The 19,589-nt window shown below is 45.9% G+C and overlaps 1 protein-coding gene across 2 annotated transcripts in view; it reads left to right on the top strand.

Annotated features, from left to right (window-relative positions):
• KPNA1 (karyopherin subunit alpha 1) overlaps positions 1-11,137 on the top strand; it is a 52,255-nt gene extending 41,118 nt beyond the window's left edge. For both annotated transcript variants that reach the window (XM_053299716.1, XM_053299717.1), the window contains exons 10-14: positions 16-94; positions 6,128-6,253; positions 6,565-6,692; positions 7,147-7,325; positions 8,110-11,137. In XM_053299716.1, the coding sequence (XP_053155691.1) occupies positions 16-94; positions 6,128-6,253; positions 6,565-6,692; positions 7,147-7,325; positions 8,110-8,297 (700 nt within the window). In that variant the 3' untranslated portion in view covers positions 8,298-11,137. The remainder of the gene's footprint in view (positions 1-15; positions 95-6,127; positions 6,254-6,564; positions 6,693-7,146; positions 7,326-8,109) is intronic.
• Positions 11,138-19,589: the final 8,452 nt, after the last annotated feature.

The following is a 19,589-nucleotide window of genomic DNA, read 5'->3' as shown; positions in this document are numbered from 1 at the left end:
CCTTTGTAATTTTAGGCACAATGATTACAAGGTGGTATCTCCTGCCTTGCGGGCAGTTGGGAACATTGTTACAGGGGACGATATCCAGACCCAGGTATTAACACTGCTCATGTTATCGTGTTTACTGGTTTTACAATTAGCAAACAGTTGAGCAGAAGCAAATCTTTTTGGCCCTCGAAACGGAAACGCTCTATAGAGCGAAACAGGGTCTCTTTTCTAGAGGCAAGATGGCTCATTTTACCCCTTCAGACCTGGTTGCATCGGAGTCCTGCATTTGGAAAGACACAGTGGTCTAATTCCCGGTATTCTTAGCTTGCACTTGCCGAGTACTTGTGTCTGTATTTGCTAGTCGGGCGGCTTCCCCATGAGCCAAACATGAGGTGATGGCCTCAGGCAGCAAGTACACCACGCAGGGTGGCATGTGTGGAGTGCAGTCTCATCTTCATTACTGCTGCTGCCTTGTCCCCACCTCTCTGCTGTCTCTCTGCAGTGCTGTCCTCCCGCTGGCCATGCATAATGCCTCTGGTCTCTGTCGCTCTCCCTCTCCCGCTCCCCTTGGCCCTGGGAGCAGCCAGAAGTTTGTTGCTGGACGGGGGAAAGAGTCCGCGTGCAAGAGAGACTGCCACTGATGTGGTATGCCCGCCGTCTACTACAAGTGAGCGTTGCCAGCGGCCAGTCTCTCCCTCTCCCCTTCAGCAACAGAATTCTGTGCTTGAATCTGCAGTGCTCCCAAAATGGAGGAGACAAAGCAGATAAGTTTGCAGGAGGAGAACAGAAGAGAGAGAGGGCGAGCGACAGACCAGTGGCATTATGCATCGCTGGCTGGAGAACGCCACCAAGAAGGAGAAGGAACGATCAGTGCTGAACTTCCAACCCAGACATGGTGAGTTGAGCAGCTGAGGGCGGATCCAATGGGGGGGGCGGGCAGCATCCGTGCTTGGATCACACAGCGGGCAGAACCAGCTAAGAGGGTGAAGCAGTGATGCTTGTGTCACCTTGAGCAGTGGCTGCCTTGAGACACTGCTGCTGCTAGTTGTTGCCACTCTTGGGGATATAAGCTGAATCGTTGGGAGCTACAGAATTGCTCATGTAGTGCTCTGTTGTGTTAAAGGCCAGCTCATTTACCTACTCACGTACTAGATGTGTGTACATATCTTTCCCTACTCATAATTTCTATTATATTTTTTAAAGTGGCGTTTGTAGCTGTTCTGATATTACCACATCCTGCTCAAGTTGTCTGATTTTGCATTGAGTACCCTGCAGCTGTCAAACCCAAATTCTGAACATAGACCCCTTGCTGAATGTGAAATTGCAAATCTGTCTCCTATCTTAACAGCTAAAATGTTTAGTGTTAAATGAGATGGCTTTCTTATTTATGCCTCCTAAGAGATGAGTACCAGCATGTCTAAATATAACTTTTGGTGTAATGTTCAGTAAAATCTTGTAATTCTGTAGACAGGTTAGGCCTCATTGAGATGCTTTGGCTAATAAAAGATGAAAGCTGTATACAGTCTGAAGAGAAACTTATACTCTTCAGAAAATCTGAAGAGCAGGCCTAATAAGTTGATGACCCAGGTTCCAAAAGAGGACATGGACAGATATTGAGACAGATGCAAAAATGAAAAGTGGCTCTAATAATAATGATAACTTTATTGGTCACCCCATAACTATTGTTTGCTGGGTGACTCAAAAAGTAAAATAATAAAACAGCAATTGAAGAAAACATACAATTAAAAGCCCATTAGAACAAAACAAAAGGTTACACGTGGAAAGTGGCTCATTGTAACAGGATATTTGAGAGACCTTGTAGAGAAATGAGTGAGAGATTGTTAGTTCTGGAAGGGTAGAATTTGCGATGCATCATGTGACAGAAATGAGAATCCTCTCCAAAGCTGCTGTTGTCTGTGTACTACACATCATCATCTCCACTGAGGGAAGCCCTTTGGATTTTCAGCATTTTTCATTCTTTCCTAATTTGTCGTGTTCTCTGGAACATTAGAAGTATTTAATTTTGTGGCTGATCTCTCCAGGTTCTCTCTGCGGGTCTCTACTAATTCTTCAGTAAAGTACAGTAGAAGTATCTCTCATATAATCTTGTAATTTATTTATTAATCAAACCCAGTAGGCTGGTTCGCACTGCCATTGAAATCGTGGTAGGTTTGCACCATCATCAGAACTGATGCATCTCCCTCCAGCCCAGGTGGCTCCTGGCAGGGCTACCCAACTTCCTATGCAGGTTTTTACTGAGTGCAGAGGAGAGCAGAACTCTCCTCCCCTGATCGTCTTATTGTGAGAGTTCGCCCGGCTCCTCCCTGGATTACTAGGACATGCTATGCCCACACCTACCCAGCAACCATAGACACCTAGGCCCAGAGCAACTGTGTGCTACCTCCAAAGCACACTCGGTGCTCCCCAAACCTCAGCACCTTTGGCAGAAAGCTGCCCACCACGTCACGCTCCTCAGCCATGCCCACTCACACCTCCCTTCCCATGCAGCTCCCTAAAATGTCAGCCACACCACTGGAGCAGCACCTTGTCATAGGGCAGCCCCTATGCATCCCTACCCAGCATCCCTTTCCAGAGTCAAGTGGCTTGACCCCCTTGTGCACGGGGCAACTAGATGGACACCTGCAGGACTGGCCCTTGGTCCCTTCTTGAACATGGCAGGCACATCCATAATGTAGCTTGTTCAGCAGGTGGCTCCAGAGGGCATTGCACAAATGTGGGGCCCACATCAGGGGTGTGGGGGCAGTGAGAGACAGGTTAGAACATAAGAACCGCCCTGCTGGATCAGGCCCAAGGAGGCCCATCTAGTGCAGCATCCTGTTTCACACAGTGGCCCACCAGATGCCGCTGGAAGCCACAGGCAGGAGTTGAGGGCATGCTGGTACTCCCCTGCAACTGGTTGCCACTGGATCAGGCCAGGGGCTGACTGCAATCTTCCTCTGACAGGGATGTGGGGTATGGCTGGACTCAGGGGTTGCCTTGCAGCCACTGCTGCCTGTTGGAGCGCACCCAGTCCTGATGTCACCTGCATCCCTGCCAGTAGCCAAAGGGTGCTGTGCTGAAATGGTGTGTGCAGAGGGATGGGTTGGCACAGCAGACCCTGGAACATAGGAAGCTGCCATATACTGAGTCAGACCAACATTGGTCTATCTAGCTCAGTATTGTCTTCACAGACTGGCAGTGGCTTCTCCAAGGATGCAGGCAGGAATCTCTCTCAGCCCTATCTTGGAGAAGCCAGGGAGGGAGCTTGGAAACTTCTGCTCTTCCCAGAGCGGCTCCATCCCCTGATGGGAATATCTTACATATCTTACACTTCTAGTCTCCCATTCAGATGCAACCAGGGCAGACCCTGCTTAGCTAAGGGGACAAGTCATGCTTGTTACCTGTTTCCTCCTGTGTTGCATGAGAGACTTATTGTTGAACCAGTCGTGCAGAAAACGCCTCCTTCCAAAAATCTGATTCACAAAGGAACCAGTAGGATGAGATCTGCATTGCTACTTGAAAGTGGGGGCCAGTCATCTCTGCCTCTCATTTCTTTGGGCTGGAGAGTGAGGTGGCTGCTGAGTTAATTGGGCAGGCACCAGCACCCATCATGGTGCAAGTCCAGCTCCAGAGCAGTGGGCATGCTGATAGCCTTCCCTCCCATTTCTTCGGGCAGGCTTGCCATTGTGGCTGGTGCAGGGAGGCTGTGTTGCAGCTGGGTACCCTATGGAATGGGACCTGGGCCCGCCCTTACACCTGCCAGTGCCTGTGCTTCCACAGATTACAGGTGTGCTGGTGACAACCAGAGTGCACTGCATGGGTTCCATTTGCCTGTTCGCATCTGGCATCTGATTAGACTGTGTAGTGCTGGGACGGTCCTGCTGTCCTTGCCCTGTGATCGGGATGGCTCAGAGGTCACTGCAGAGTCCGCGACCTTGTTAGCCTCCTGAAGAGGCAGGAAAGGGTTAAGCGCCTTCTCTTTGGATTTGATGCCGCAGCTAGGAGGTGGGGCCGGAGCATGTCAGCTGTGAGGGAAGCCTCAAAAGTGGCTCGGTTAAGGCGAGTAGCAAAAAGGGTCCCGCCCTTAGAAGCCTCAGCATTGTATTGCTTGCAAATATGACATTCGTTGAGCTGATAACTTGAAACTTGGCATGTGTCATTTACTAGACAAGGTTGATAAATATGCTTATTTTCAAAGCAATCTGATAGACAAGTACAGCAAGTTACACTGCCGCAGCAGGAAGCTGCATGGGGCGGTAGAGAGCAGGTAGAGACCTGCTCTCCTCCTGTTCAAAGATTCAACTCGCCGCTCCCCACTCTCCGGTGGCGCTGAACCTGTGCACAAACCTCCTGTTTGTGCACATCCCTAACACTGACTCCTTTTTGCCCAAATTTTATCCAGGCATATTATTACTCTCCAATTTTGGTGAAAATGACTGATGCATGCCAGGCTTGTCTAGGAAGGCAGTCCTTTATTGGTTTGGTGAAGTTTTGAGTAGCAGTTCAAAAATTCTTAAGGTTTCCCAAAAGCCTTGAAGCCTATGGCTAGCAAGTGCTGGCAAGTTATACAGAGTGTGGTGGATTTGACAATGAAGCCAGAATTCTGACATGTTTGCCAGTACTCTGGCATTGACAGTGGGAGCACCTAATAGATTCTATTATAAGTGCAATGCCTGTTCCTTTAGTGATGGAACTCACATCTGACCCACTGCTACTCCCATAGAGGGGCCCACCCCACCTTGATGACTTGCCATTTATTCCTGATGAGAGGATTAAGTTCTGGGTGGGGGAGGAAAAAAAACCCAAGGGAGTTGGGGAGACAGCTGCATGCCTCCCATCTCTCTTTCCTCATCCAGCCCCCTGAACTGGAGCACCCTGCCCATGCTGCTGGTTAAGATATTTTTTTTGTAAGCCTATTTTCATTTTGGAAAATATGTATGAATAAATAGTTTTATATGGGGCGGGGAGAGAAACTGGAGCTGGGGGCTGGGGGGTGCCCCCCCCCAGCTCCCCACACCGGGGGCGGGCGGGGGGGAATTGTGCACAAAGCATGGTGCAATATTTTTTAAATGGTGTGTGTGTGTGTGTGTGAGAGAGAGAGTGAGAGAGAGAGAGAGAGAGAGAGAGAGAGAGAGAGAGTGTGTGTGTGTGTGTGTGTGTGTGTGTGTGTGTGTGTGTTATGTGCGCACACTGCCTTGATGCTGCCGCCCAGGACAAAACAATTTCCACTCACTCATTATAAAAATTAAAGGGAACACAGGTGAGAAGCAATGGCAGTCTGCAATTCACTATTTCTTTAGAACCAGCACTAAAAGTTACATTGGGGAGGACACTAGATTTCCAGCACTGTAACAATAAATTGCCTCTTCACAAACCACAGAAATTTGATGGTCAAAAAACCTGCCAGTTTAAGACCACAGTTAAAGCTAACTCATGTTGGTTCTAGCTCCACAAAGCCAGGAAATTGGATCTGAAGGCTGATGCTTTAACAGACATGCCACATGATCAGCAATGATGTGCAACGTCACAAATTTGTGTTAGCTTACCACTTGCCCTCCATGCACCCACAGGGGCAATGTGGAGTATCTTTGCAGGTGGCAGGCACGCCATCTTCCCCATCTTGATTTGGGCCTCAAAGACCAAGGGAAATTGTGGGTGCGTGGAGGGCAAGTTGTAAGTGAACACAGTTAGTGACATTGCACATGATTACTGACCATGTGGCATGTCAAGGCATCAGCCTTGGGTTCCAGTTTCCTGGCTTGGTGAAGCTTGAGCCAAAATGAGATAGCCTTATCTCTGGTCTTAAACTGGTAGGCTTTTTGGACCTCTTGTTCCTCATCGCTCTTTAAATTTTTTCTCTGGATAAGCCTGCTTATATCTTATGTTCCGCTCTACTTCTTCAGCTTTCTGCATTTTCTAAGTTCCCTCTCTGGATAAGCAAAAATCTCTTGAATTAACCAATTAGATCTTTTATACAGTACTTACTCCTGTTGTTTCTCTTTGTTATTGTTTCCTTATGCACTTATTTCTCTTATTTCTGGCTGGTCTTCTTTCTATCTCTTTGAGGTAAAAGTGTGCAGGAAATTTGAGATCTACCCTCCAGGTGTGGTTAAAATCCCTCTCCCCTTTTCTGTCTCAGGTAATACTGAATTGTTCAGCCCTCCAGAGTTTGTTACACTTGCTAAGCAGTCCTAAAGAATCTATCAAAAAGGAAGCTTGTTGGACAATATCAAACATCACTGCTGGAAACAGAGCACAGATTCAGGTAATCGAGTTGTTTTGGTTAAGAGATATTACCAGAATAGAATAAATTCCTGATCCTGTAGCTGTACATGCCAGTTGTGGGACCCTGTACAGATTTACTGATTTGCCCACTCTTGCTTGTATATAATTTTCAACAGATTTTATAAATTCAGAATCTGAACTGAAAAGCTTCAGCAGAACTAACTTTAATATGGAACATGAGGCTGAGGGCACTCTGTTTGGCTCCTGAGTTAAAATAAACTCTAGGAAAAGATGGCTTTAAGCAAATAATCTACATTTTTATTTGCTATTATGGTCATATTTGTTTTTCAGACTGTCATAGATGCCAACATTTTCCCGGCCCTAATAAATATTTTGCAAACTGCTGAGTTCCGGACAAGAAAAGAAGCAGCTTGGGCTATCACCAATGCAACGTCTGGTGGCTCTGCTGAGCAGATCAAGTAAGTAGCAGGAAAGTGCTCAGAATGACTGACTTGAACGTTTGTGAAGTTTTCCAAACAAAGATCTTCAGGGTGGAGTGGGTGTGTTGAGAACTAGTACAGTAAGACTTCTCTTCTCTCCATTCCAAAGAGATGCCACCTCCATTCTTTCATAATATGATACGATTTACATTACAATATCTGTTTTGGCTTTTTCTGACACTGCTTTCCAGGCTCCCTAAGCACCAAGGAATAGACCATTGCTCTTTTCTAGAATGTGTTTCCTAACATACACCTAATGCACCTTACTTGAGCCATTGTCATCCGAACCTTTTCAAAGCTATCAGCATATTTGAAGTGACTCAACCAAGGTGACTTAGAAAGTGATGCTGCTTTGCCAGGTTGGGCCTTCTAATTGTCTTGACTCACTCTAAGCCGCTTTCTAATTTCATTGACAATCCATTGTGCTTTCTAGGTATCTGGTAGATCTTGGCTGCATCAAACCACTCTGTGACCTCCTTACAGTGATGGACTCGAAGATTGTGCAAGTGGCACTCAATGGGCTTGAAAACATCCTGAGACTTGGCGAGCAAGAAGCCAGGCGCAGTGGCACTGGCATTAACCCATATTGTTCACTCATTGAGGAAGCCTATGGTAAGGGGAAGTGGTGGTGGAGGGCAGCCATTCAGCACTGTTCAGAATATCCATCTACTTTGCTTTGTTTTCCCCTCATTCATTCATCATTGCTCATTATAATCCCAAGTAGAAGGGAAAGTGTTTCCAGGCAAGCTCAGAGGAGGCCACTCCACTGTTAATCTTCTTGCTTGTATGAACCTAGTTCTTTCTTGCTCTCAATATTCTTCCTTTGTAAACAATCTCCGGTACGATTTCTGTTGGTTTTAATTCTGAAGTTCAGGTGGCCTTTGTGCATTTCTACAGACAAAAATACTCAATCCAAATTTAATGATCACATTTCCTTTCAAAGTTAAGAGCAGGGTTTTGGAAATATCCATGATGGCTTACACTCTGCACTGCTATAACAAAAAAAAAAAAGTGCAGTAGCCTGCATACCCTGGCTACAGCAAGCAGACCATACTCATTCTCTAATTGTGTTTGCTTTGTTTGGAACATTGAGAGTATTTATTTTAATGTATTCTATATTGTTTCTTCTGTCACACCCACAGGGTCTGGTGTGATGAAGGGGAGGGATGATGTGTGATGTAGGGGAGGTGGGGAAAGGATCTTCTGCCCTTTTAAACTCTTTGTGGAATCTGAAACAGAGCATAGTTAGTCTTCTGACAGTTAAAAAATCAGCGCTGTGGTTCAATCAGTTTTCTCTCGATTATTGAAGAGGGTGGAATAGCTCAGGGATATCTTTAGGTTCTCGATCTAAGGAGGTTAGTGGTATTCTTTTTCACTCTCTCTCTCCTTACTTCAGGGCTGGATAAAATTGAATTCCTGCAGAGCCATGAGAACCAAGAAATCTACCAGAAGGCTTTTGATCTGATTGAGCACTACTTTGGGACAGAGGAGGAAGACAGCAGCATTTCCCCTCAAGTCGACCTTGGCCAGCAGCAGTACATCTTCCAGCAGTGTGAGGCTCCCATGGAAGGCTTCCAGCTCTGAAGAGCCACTGTGCATTGTGGTCTTCTGCCCAGCCAGTCCTGTTGTAGAGCCTTGAGTTGCCCATGGAGTGGTCTTGTTTTCTGTAAGCCTGTCTGCGCTCATTTGCTTGCTTTGCGCACACGCTTCCTTAAACACATCTGGGAAATGTTTGGCTCTTTGTCGTAGGATGCCATTTTGGTAAGGGCTTACCATAACTGCTGTTCCCATCTCCCTGGAACTGGGGCACTTCTGTGAACGAAAGGATGCCCATTATTCTCAATGAAGTGCATACTAAGCTGGTGTAATCCTGGTTTCCAAAACAAGGGTGGAGTTGTGTGTGTGTGTGTGTGTGTGCGCACGTGTGCGTGTGAGCCTGAGTGTATTGCAGTGCTCTTGCAGTCTACAAAGAGATTTTGAGAGACTTTCTTCCCATTCAGTCCTCTGGGCACCTGCCTCATTTAAGTGGATTTAAGAAAAATATTTAAAGCTGACACAGAACACATTGAATGGTGGTGGTTCTGTTTGTGGCAGCATGGATTCCTAATAATATAAATATGTATCCGATAATGGAATGAGCTCTCTGTTCCCTGTGCCACCAGTGAATAAGTTGCTCTAGTTACTAGGAACACGGAACAATTGGCAGCATTTGTTCCTACCTGCTGAGCTCCTGTGCTGCCATGTTGGCTGCATGGGATCTGGAGTCATTCTCTTATGTCTACATAAGGAACAGGAAACTGGCCTGTCTTTCTGTGCCTTTGGCACAGCCAGTACTCTTGTGAAGATTCCCGAAATAGTGTCAAGGAGAGAAGAACTGTTCCTGCTCATCTACCTACCACAGCATAAACCAGCTATCTCTTGCACTCAAACTGAGTCTTTCTTTCATGTTTTGAAAGTGGTACCTATTACGCATAGCTGCAGCGGAGAAATTCCCACAAGAGTTTTTTTGTATACAGCTTGGTCTATAAATTGCCTTTTGTTATAAACTCTTAATATGCTAACCGGTCGATGCAAAGAGGATGCTGGTTCCCCAGCTTTTGTGAACAGTTGCTTCTAAGTCAGGCCAGAAGGGCACCTGGGCTTTACCAGCTTCAAACACAAACCCCTCCTCTATCTGCTGGAATATAACCCTCCTAAGCAAGGTCTGCATTTCACACTACACTACAAGCACTTCAGTTGTGAAATGGTTCGCCTAACATGAATGAATTGTGGCACTTCTCCTTTAGTCCTCAGTCCCATCTGATCTCTGGTGAAATGGAGGCTTCCTGTAACAGCAACTATCTGCAACAGCCAAGTGCAACCAAGGGCTGTTTCCCTTGACTACAGAATGCTCTTTTGACTAGCACCAAGGCTGTAGCATTCCATTGTGCTTGGATTGAAGGCATTGAATGTGAATGCAGTGGCTTCCATCTCCTCCTCCCACCCCAGAGCCAGCTGACCCTGATGGCATAGTCTTGTCTTAACACAGGATCCAGCCCTATCAGCAGTGTTGTCCACTCTCTTGCGAATGCATGGATTTTTCAGGGAGTTTGTGCCCTCTTCCGAATCCAATGGTGTATCTGCTCAATTTTACCTTTCAGACCTGACAGTTCTGCTACAAGCAGTCTGCATTCATAGTCAATTCCAGGGTCAGAATTGCTTGATGAATCCCTCGTATGACATTTAACAGATGATAACTGACAGCTCACACAGAACCATTCATCTTGTTAAACTGTTAGGTCTGGTTCCATCTGTGTTCTGTGTGACTGACCTTTCCTGAAGAACTTGGCTTCTGTGACTGTGCTTTGGGATGGAAGCCCTCACAGCTGCTGCCACCTCCGTCCATCTCTTCTTCAGCAGCCTCCATCTTCCAAGTTACTTTCTTTTAGTGCTCCCATACACTGGAGGAACATCTTAGTTTACTATTGTTGACCTCTAGTTAACTTCAATTGTTTGATCTTAGGATTTTAAAATTAGGGCTGAGTGGGGAAAGATGGGGGCATGCTTTGTGACTCTTCCTGATCTGGGGGATTTTGGAGGAAAAGAGTAAAATTGGAGGCGGGAGGGATTGGTCTCTAATAAGGGTCGGAAACGATGGGCTTGCTTGGATTTGACTTTGTGAGGTGGTTGTGTAGCCAAAGCTATGTCATCTGGCTGGGATTGCCTTGGGAAGAATTCTTTAAGAAGAAATTGCACCAAAGCTGCAGATTGGGGAAAGCAGCAGCTACAAATAAGCATTAAGTAGTGTGCATGAAAGGTAAACAGAGGGTGTGGTGGGAGTTCATGACACTTTTTGTGTGCAAAGATTCAGCACAGGCTGATTCAGAATTAGTTGGGCAACTTTAAAAATAGCCTCAGTGTTGCCTTTACATCCCATAGTAAATAATCATGTTTCTTTCTTGAAGGAGTGGTAGAATAACTGATGAGTAGCAATCTTGTTTCAGCTTCCTTTTTTTTTTTTTTTTTTTTTTTGGTGGCTAGATTTTTTTTAAAGTGTAAATTACAGATGATGTCATTTCTAAAAGATTTGTTTTAAACCATGTACTTTACTGGATAGTTTTTTTGTTTTTGAGGGGGGAGTTACATATTTTGTAAGCCAACTTCAGTGTGTGTTTGTGTGATACAGAACTATCTCACATACACAATCACTGATAGTGTGTATATGTGTGTGTGCGTACTTAGAGTATATATGCACATACACACTCCTCAGTGTGTGTGCTAATGTGTATGTATATATGTATATTTACACACATTCTATATCTCACTCTGAAAGTTTTTCTCTCAGGCTAGTGAGAACAGTGTGGTGCATTGGTGTTCCCGCTAGGAAATAATGACAATTCTCTCTTAAAGGGGTGAATTAAACCATAAATACATTCAAAACAAAATGGAGCGGTGTGTCTTTTTGGTTTTTCAAGGGGGTCAGTGTATTGTTTCTGTTTTTTCAATGGTTATCTGGTGTAGTAGCAGTGAAACTAAACAAATCAGAATAGCCTACACAGCCCAAAGCTATGTAATTGAGAGATTGGTGTATGTAATTGAGATGTGGCTGGAAATGCAGGCTGTTTGAGATGGAGCTGGCTGGGTGAGGTGACTTGGGAGAATGTGAGCAGAAGACTCGAAACGTCTTTCACTTCCTGTCTAAGCAACATACACATTCTTACACTATAAACTTCTTACCAAACAGCGAAAAGCTAATTATATTGGCTGTTGAAATGGGTAAGAACTTGCATGTCTGCTATTTTTCCTGGATGGGGGCATGATAAATGTTTAGACACACACCTTCCCTTTCACCTATCACACATAAAGGGAGAATAATTTCTCAGCTATGTTGGTGAGAGCCACCACTGAGTATTGATCTGGGTCTATATGGAGGCTTATGGATTACGTCAGTTCTCAGGCTTGTGGGTGGACCTCCTTGGAGGGGGCTTCTGTGGTGGGGGGCAGGTTCCAGGGAAGGATAGGATTCTGAAGCAGGTTGTACTTTTTATTTCCACCAGTCAAAAACAGGTCCATATTGTGAGGGTGACTGCATCCTTATGTTTCCCATCAATCCAATGTGATATTGGAGACGAGGGGTTTAAAATTAGTTTCTACTCGGTGTTACAATATTTTGCTGGGCACATTTTGTGGAGGAGGTCAGAGCAGTACCTTAATCCACAGATCCTGCTTGTAGCAAAATGCAAGGATTTTTACACATTCACCTTTGTGAAGTGGCACAGAAGTTGGAGTCAGTCTTAAAGCAGGGATAGGGAAGAGTTAGAGAAATACTGGATCAAATACCTTTAGAAATACAGGTTCATTTTTAATGTCAGGCTCATTACAGAGAAGCTATGTTTACCTCTCTGCTGTGGTTACTCATAATCTATTCTATTCTGATCTCTGATGTAATCCCAGTGTATTCACACCACTAGGATATGCGCCTGCGCAGGAGCCTGTTTGGGAAGATTCTAAAAATTGCGCATGACACTCCCAGCTCTGCCCACAATGCACATGTGTCTGTCAGAAGGGGCGGCCGGAGCACTGCCATCCTCAGTTCCTTTCCGACCGCCGATGAGTACGGATGCCTCAGAAGGTTCTTCTGCTTGATTTGAGATTTGCCGCCTCAGACCACAGATAAGTGAGAAAAATCTCTATTCTTGTTAATTGAACAGTTTTAATGACAATGGAAGAAAAATACTTTTAAGAGGTATGGAAGATGCAAAACCGCTTTCCCCTCTTCTGACAAACACTCTTTTTGCTTTCTCTGCCTAGGAGAATAATAATATACAGAAACCTGTAAGATTTTTCAGGAAATTTTTAAGCAAACTAAGAAAATCAGGGTTTTGAGGTTGAAAGACGCACTTTATAATTTGGCGTTAAAACCGCAACCCTTGATGTCGAGCTCAAAATCCACCTCGACTGAATCTTCAGTGTCGGGACTTCGGACTAAGTTGACCTGGACATGAGACCCCAAGTCCTGAGACTATAAACCCCCTTCGACACCGATACCGGCGTCAAAGGAAAAACGTACCACTCCTAAGGCCACTCCCTCGATCTCTAAAGAAGTCAAAATGGGAAAGCCTAAGCCTGATATGAAGCGCCAATCTTCATCTTCTTCTTTGACATCCATTGGTCCCAAAAAGTCAAAAGTGGACTTGAAGTCAAAGCTGTCAACATTGGGAAAATCCTCAACATCGGGAAAATTCTCAATGTCGAAGCATTCAGAGCCAACGGTACCCATAGTAACTCAATCACAACTGATGCAAGTACCCATATCACACACATCAATGTCAGGAAATGTGTCAACGTCTAGGGTACCAAAGTTTATGATACCGAAACTGAAAATTGCACCCATTACCCAACAGCAACAAGACTCTTCAGGGATGCTAGCCCTTGACTCTTAACAGCCAGCCGTTCACTGACTGTGACTATGGAAGTCCCCCTATACAATATTTTGGCGCTGCCGTCTAAGGCTAGCATTGCAATGACTTGGGGGGTATATCCATGCTCACCCTTGCAGCCAAGTATCATTGCCCTCGGTGACACAGATGATGTGATAGAGGTACCCAAAACTCCTTCCTTTTCACCTATCACACATAAAAAACTTACGGAGGACAAGAGGCATAACCTGATCAAGTGGAAAACTTGCAAAGCCATGGAGTGCACACATATACCGTCCTATGCACCCCACACCCTCTCAATGGCATCACCAAGGATAAGGTGATTGCACCTACCAGGGAAGATCTTACCAACAATTCCCCTCTACACTATGTCCATCCTTTAGCAGATACATACATACTGATCACTATGCTTAGCTGCTATGTGTTATGTGTTTCACTGAACTCTCCAGAGACAAAGATATCTGCATACATTCACAAGACTTACACCATCCACAAGCTGTAACCCACACTGTTACTTCAGGATCAACTTCTATACAACCTAGCCACTCAACAGTGGCAACTCAGACTGACCTGATCTCACCACCTAAACCAATTACCCCATCTGTTCCTATGCCACCAGTTGCACCATTACTTCCTTTGACACAACCTGTTGAGCCTACTCCTGCTAGTCCACAAAGTCCAGCACCAGTTCCTGATTATGCTACCCCAAGGGGAACTGTCTTCAGGTGCTCCATCTTCTCATCCTGATGACCCAGCACTGGACTCCGCTACTGAATCCTAAGTACCATCTGAACCATCACCGGACAATGAGGTACTTAAGAAGTCCTCCAATGCATTGAAGGAAGATATAAGAATGATCACATTCTGATTTTGGATATGGCCAAATCATTGGGAATTAGCCTCAAACAGGTCATTGAAGACATCCAGGACCATGTTTACAAGTTCCTGCAAGCTGCTAAAACCTCTCAACCTCCTGCCTTGCCCATGTTACCGGTGCTACTACAGGCCTCTAAGCAGGCTTGGAAGAAACCATCTACTGAAGCACCCACTTCCAGATGCCTGGAAAATATGTATAAAGTCCAGGAAGAGGCCTGCAAATATCTATTCAAGCACCCACAACCCAACTCTCTAGTGGTTAACCTCTACTACTCCTCTCGCTCAGGCAGGAAACATGCAGCCCCAGTTGACAAGGAGGGACATAAATTAGACTCCTTCAGAAGACTGTTTTACTCGACCAGCACGCTGGCTACGCACATTGCCAACTATACGTCATGTATGTCACGTTATCAGCACTCCCTATGGGAGAAACTTGCTGAAATAAAATCAGAAGACCTGGACTAGACCAGAAGACTAATGAACTTCAAATCACTTAACAATTAACATCTAAAACCTAAGAAAAAAGAAAGGATTTTTCTTTTTAGAACTATAGATCTAATTAAAAGCTAGGGTGAAGAAATGCCTTTTTTAAAAAGTTGCCAGAGATGGGGAGGCTCTTACCTCAACAGGGAGTGCATTCCAAAGTCCAGGGGCTGCAATGGAGAAGGCCCGTTCCCAAGTAGCTGCCAGATGTGTTGGCGGCACCCGCAGACAAACCTCTCCAGATGATCTTAACGGGCAGTGTGGCTCATGGCAAAGAAGACATTCTCTCAAATATCCAGGGCCTAAGCTGTTTAGGGCTTTATAGGTAATAACCAGCACCTTGTATTTTGCCTGGAAACATATTGGCAGCCAGTGTAGTTCTTTCAACACAGGAGTAATATGGTCTCTCCTAGATGGCCCAGAGACCAAACTGGCTGCCACATTCTGAACCAACTGCAGTTTCCAGACTTCATACAAAGGCAGCCCCACATAAAGCACATTATAGTAATCCAGCCTAGAGGTTACCAGCATATGTACCACCATTTTGAGTTTGTTCATCTCAAGAAACGAATGCAGCTGTTGTATCAGCCGAAGCCAATAAAAAGCACCTCTGGCCACCGCCTCCATCTGGGATACCAGGGAGACACTCGGATCCAGAAGCACCCCCAGACTGCGTACCTGTTCCTTCTTGGGGAGTGTCATCCCGTCCAGAACAGGCAGATCAAAATCATCTCCCGAGTTCTGACCCCACACAGTAAGTACCTCCGTCTTATCTGGATTCAGCCTCAGTTTGTTATCCCTCATCCAGCCCATTACTGCCTCCAGGCAAGCGTTTAGGGAGCATATGTCTTTTCCCAATGATGTTGACATGGAGAAATAGATGTGGGTGTCATCGGCATACTGATAACACCCTGCACCAGATCTCCTGATGACCTCTCTCAGCGTTTTCATGTAGATGTTAAACAGCATCGGAGACAATATGGAGCCCTGAGGGACACCATACAAAAGTTCAGATTTTGAAGAACAACAGTCTCCAAGGGACACTATCTGGAATCTGCCCATGAGGTAGGAGCGGAACCACTGCAAAGCAGTGCCTCCCACCCCCAGTCCCCTCAGATATTCCAGAAGGATATGATGGTCAATAGTATTGAAAGCTGCCGAGAGATCTAAAAGGACGAACAGAGTCACACTCCCTCTGTCAATTCCCAATTGAATATCATCCGTCAGGCCAACCAAGGCAGTCTCTACCCCATAGCCCACCCAAAAGCTAGTTTGAAATGGGTCTAGATGATCAGTTTCCTCCAAGACCGCTTGGAGCTGGGAGGCCACCACCTTCTCAATTAACTTGCCCAGCCATGGAAGATTGGAGACAGGCCTGTAATTGCTTAACTCTGAGGGAACCAAGGCAGGCTTCTTCAGAAGTGGTCTAATGATTGTCTCCTTAAGACAGGGAGGCATCTTCTCCTCCCTCGGAGAAGCATTTATAATCTCCACCAGGCCCTCTACAACAGCTTCCTTGACAGATATCATAAATGCAAAAATCAAGAGGTCAGGTGGTAGGTCCACATCCTCAGAGGTCACAAACTGAAACTGATCCAGGGTCATCACATAAGGGGAGATGCTGGACACCTTGGCATCAGACTCTGTAACAATTGTGGAGTTTGATTCCAAGTTCACCTGAATACGAGAGATTTTGTCCACAAAACACTCATTTTAAAAGGTCACAGCGAGTAATTGTTGGTTCCAAGTACTGATTCAAGGGGTAAGTGGTGCACACTTAGCCCCTTCACAACCCTGAACAACTCCACCGGATGTGAATTTGCGGATGCGATATGGGAGGAAAAGAATCTCTTCTTTGCTGCACGTATCGCCTGAGCATAGATCTTCAAATGCTCTCTATGTAATAATCTGTCAGATTCAAGTTGAGTCTTCCTCCACTTGTGCTCTAGTCATCTACCTCGCTGCTTCAGCCCCCATAGTTCTTCCATATACCAAAGAGCCAATTTCAAAGTGGGTCGGAGAGGATGCTTAGGAGCAATGGTATCCACTGCCCTGGTGAGTTGATTATTCCAGTTCTCCACCAGAGTGTCGACAGGGTCACCAGCAGAGCCAACACTAAATTCCTCCATCCCTTGTCTCCACATCTCCAGATAGACACATTAAAACTCAACTCACTCAGGATTTTAGACAGAAGCCGAATTAAAATACACACCCACCTTCACACATCACGAGGGCTCCTGAGCCTAACAGCCTGGCCCTCACCCTCGTTATCCCCCTCAAGTGGCTCCCCCTCAAGTGGCTCCCCCAAAGAGGCGACAGGCAGCATTGCTATAAAGCCCAGAGCTAGGCAGCTGACCCCAAGAACTGCCAAGTCACCCACCCCTGGCCTTAGTCCTGTGCACACTCCCTAGATGTTACCCAGAAGCAGGGAGGTAAATTGGCATGGTCCACCACCTGATGGCTTGTGAATCAAAGAATATGGCGGGTACTTTTGCTCTATGCCACCACACCTGACTATGTTCTTCCACCCTACAGTATGAAACCAGGGATAAAATAGAGGACCTCCCCTTTTAAGTGTGAGAGTCTCTTCATCTGTGAGACAGACGATACTCTAGAGAAACTGAAGAAATGAAAGCTCACTGTGAATATATTTGCCGTGTTGACCAACCAGATTGGAAAACCAAAACTGACTTATACTCAAGGCACATCCTACATAAAATATCAGCCACAGTACAAAGCCACTGACAAACAAGACTTCAAGAAATCTTCTAGACCTTTCAAGTCAAGAGAAAGACCCAACGCTCAATACCCAAGCAAGGCGAGCGCTCAAAATGGAACCTTTGATGCCTTGGACCATTCTTCCCAAGTCCCCAAGATAGCAGCTCACCTGGCAAATTGGAAGCTAATAATGGCAGACAGATGAGTTCTCTTGATAGTCCAGTTGGGGTATGCCATACAATTCCATACTCTTCCCTGGTTTATGGGAATAAGGCCCACCACTCTGACTCCCACCCTTTTGGAGGATGTTGTATCGCAGGTTGCAATAGAATCCATCCCACCATTTTACCACATGGATGGGTTCTATTCCAGATACTTTCAAGTGCCGAAGAAGGATGATGGAATCCGACCTATCTTAGACCTAAGGACACTCAACAAATTTATACAAACAACCAAATTCCACATGATCTTAATTGCATCGCTAATTCAGCTTCTGGTAGGAGACAGGTGGTTTGTTGCCATTGACCTAAAATATGCTTATTTTCATATCCAAATAAGTCCAACACTCAGGAAATATCTTCACTTTATGGTAAGCCCTCAAGTTTACCAATACAAGCTTTGGAATTTCCACCACCCCAAGGGTATTTACGAAGGCAACTGCTATAGTAATAGCTCATCTCCATCACCTTGGGATGGAAGTATACCCGTATTTGGACAATCGGCTTTTGACAGCCCAATCAAAGGAGAAACTGGAACAGGACCTGCAAATGCTCATGCTTATTTGCAAGGATTGGGCATATATGTCAATTACAAAAAATCCAAAATGACTCCTTTAAAGTCTATCCTTTTCATTCCTTCATCCTTGCTGGATGCAGACAGCCAGAGGGTTTTCCTTCCGGAGCAGCAGATCCTCAAAATGAGCCACCACATGAATTTAGCTCTATCCTCTCCAGTGAGGACAGCATACCAGATACCAGTTCTTCTAGGTCTCATGGCCTCTTGTACTTGCACAGTCACCCATGCAAAACTTAGAATGCACCCTCTGCAACTCTGGTTCTTGAGGATCTCCTATATGGCTCACCAGTGCAGATTATGCACCTACCACAAAACATAAGAGACTCCCTCCTGTGGGTGGTCTCTTCAAGAACATCTGGACTGCGGGATCCCATTTCAACTGTGTTTCCCACAGGTGCTTGTGACCTCAGATGCTTCCAATGAAGGATGGCGAGCACATTGCCTGACGTAGCGCATAAGCGGATCTTGGACAAAAAACAAAAAGCAATTACACATAAATATGCTAGAACTTTTGGCTTGTTTTCTAGGAATGAAGAAAGGCCCTTCAGGCCCTTGCTACAGGGGAAAGTGATTCAACTCATGATGGACAACACAACAGCTATCGCATATGTGAACAACCAGGGCAGCACTGTGTCACATTCCTTGTGCAGCCTGGCGTTGAAACTATGGGATCAGTGCATTCAACACAACATCCAACCTGTAGCAATCCACATCAAGGGAGTGGACACTGTAGAAGCCAAAACACTGAGTCACACATTACACCACTCAGACGCTCATGAATGCAGCCTATCCATGACCTACCTGTCCCCCATCTTTCACACATCAGGACTCCCGAAGATAGACTTGTTCGCATCAAAGGAGAATGCAAAATGTGATCTGTTCTGCTCAAGAGAGCACGTTGGCATCAACTCACTGGGGAATGCTTTCCTCCCGCGGAACAAAACATTGTATTACCTGTTCCCTCCCTCGCCTCTAATCCCACTAGAGATGTGAACGGACTGCGGAGGTGCGGTCTGATGCCGGGGGTGTGTGTGGCTCTTTAAGGGCGGGGAGGTTGTACTTACCCCTCCCGCCTCTTCCCCCCTTCGGCGCTCCATTTTCAAGTGAATTTTTCGGGGCGGCAGTGGTCTTCCCTGCCGCCCCTGCCCCCTTGTTGGCTGCGAAATGCGGAAGTAACTTCTGTGCATGTGGCCACCGCTGAAGCGCGTGCAGCCACATGCACGGAAGTCACTTCTGCTTTTACCATCAACAAGGGGGCAGGGGCGGCAGGGAGGACCGCTACCGCCCCGAAAAATTCACTTGAAAATAGAGCACCGGAGGGGGGAAAGTGGCAGAAGGGGTAAATACAACCCCCCCACCCTTAAAGAGCCACCCCCTTCCCAGCATTGGACTGCCGGACCGGGCCACTTGCGAACCGGTTCGCAGGCCTCTAACATGCACATCCCTAAATCCCACGTGTACTAAACATAATCCTTCACCAAGGGATCAACTGCATATTATCACTCCAGACTGGCCATGACAATTGTAGTATCCTATCGTGTTGCAACTTTCCAAGGGCAGGAAATGATCTCTGCCGATAGTCCCC

Source organism: Hemicordylus capensis, chromosome 2 (genome assembly GCF_027244095.1).
Source record: "Hemicordylus capensis ecotype Gifberg chromosome 2, rHemCap1.1.pri, whole genome shotgun sequence".
NCBI lineage: Eukaryota > Metazoa > Chordata > Lepidosauria > Squamata > Cordylidae > Hemicordylus > Hemicordylus capensis.
The sequence above is the reverse complement of the archived record's forward strand: the minus strand, read 5'-3'. Positions and strand labels throughout refer to the sequence as shown.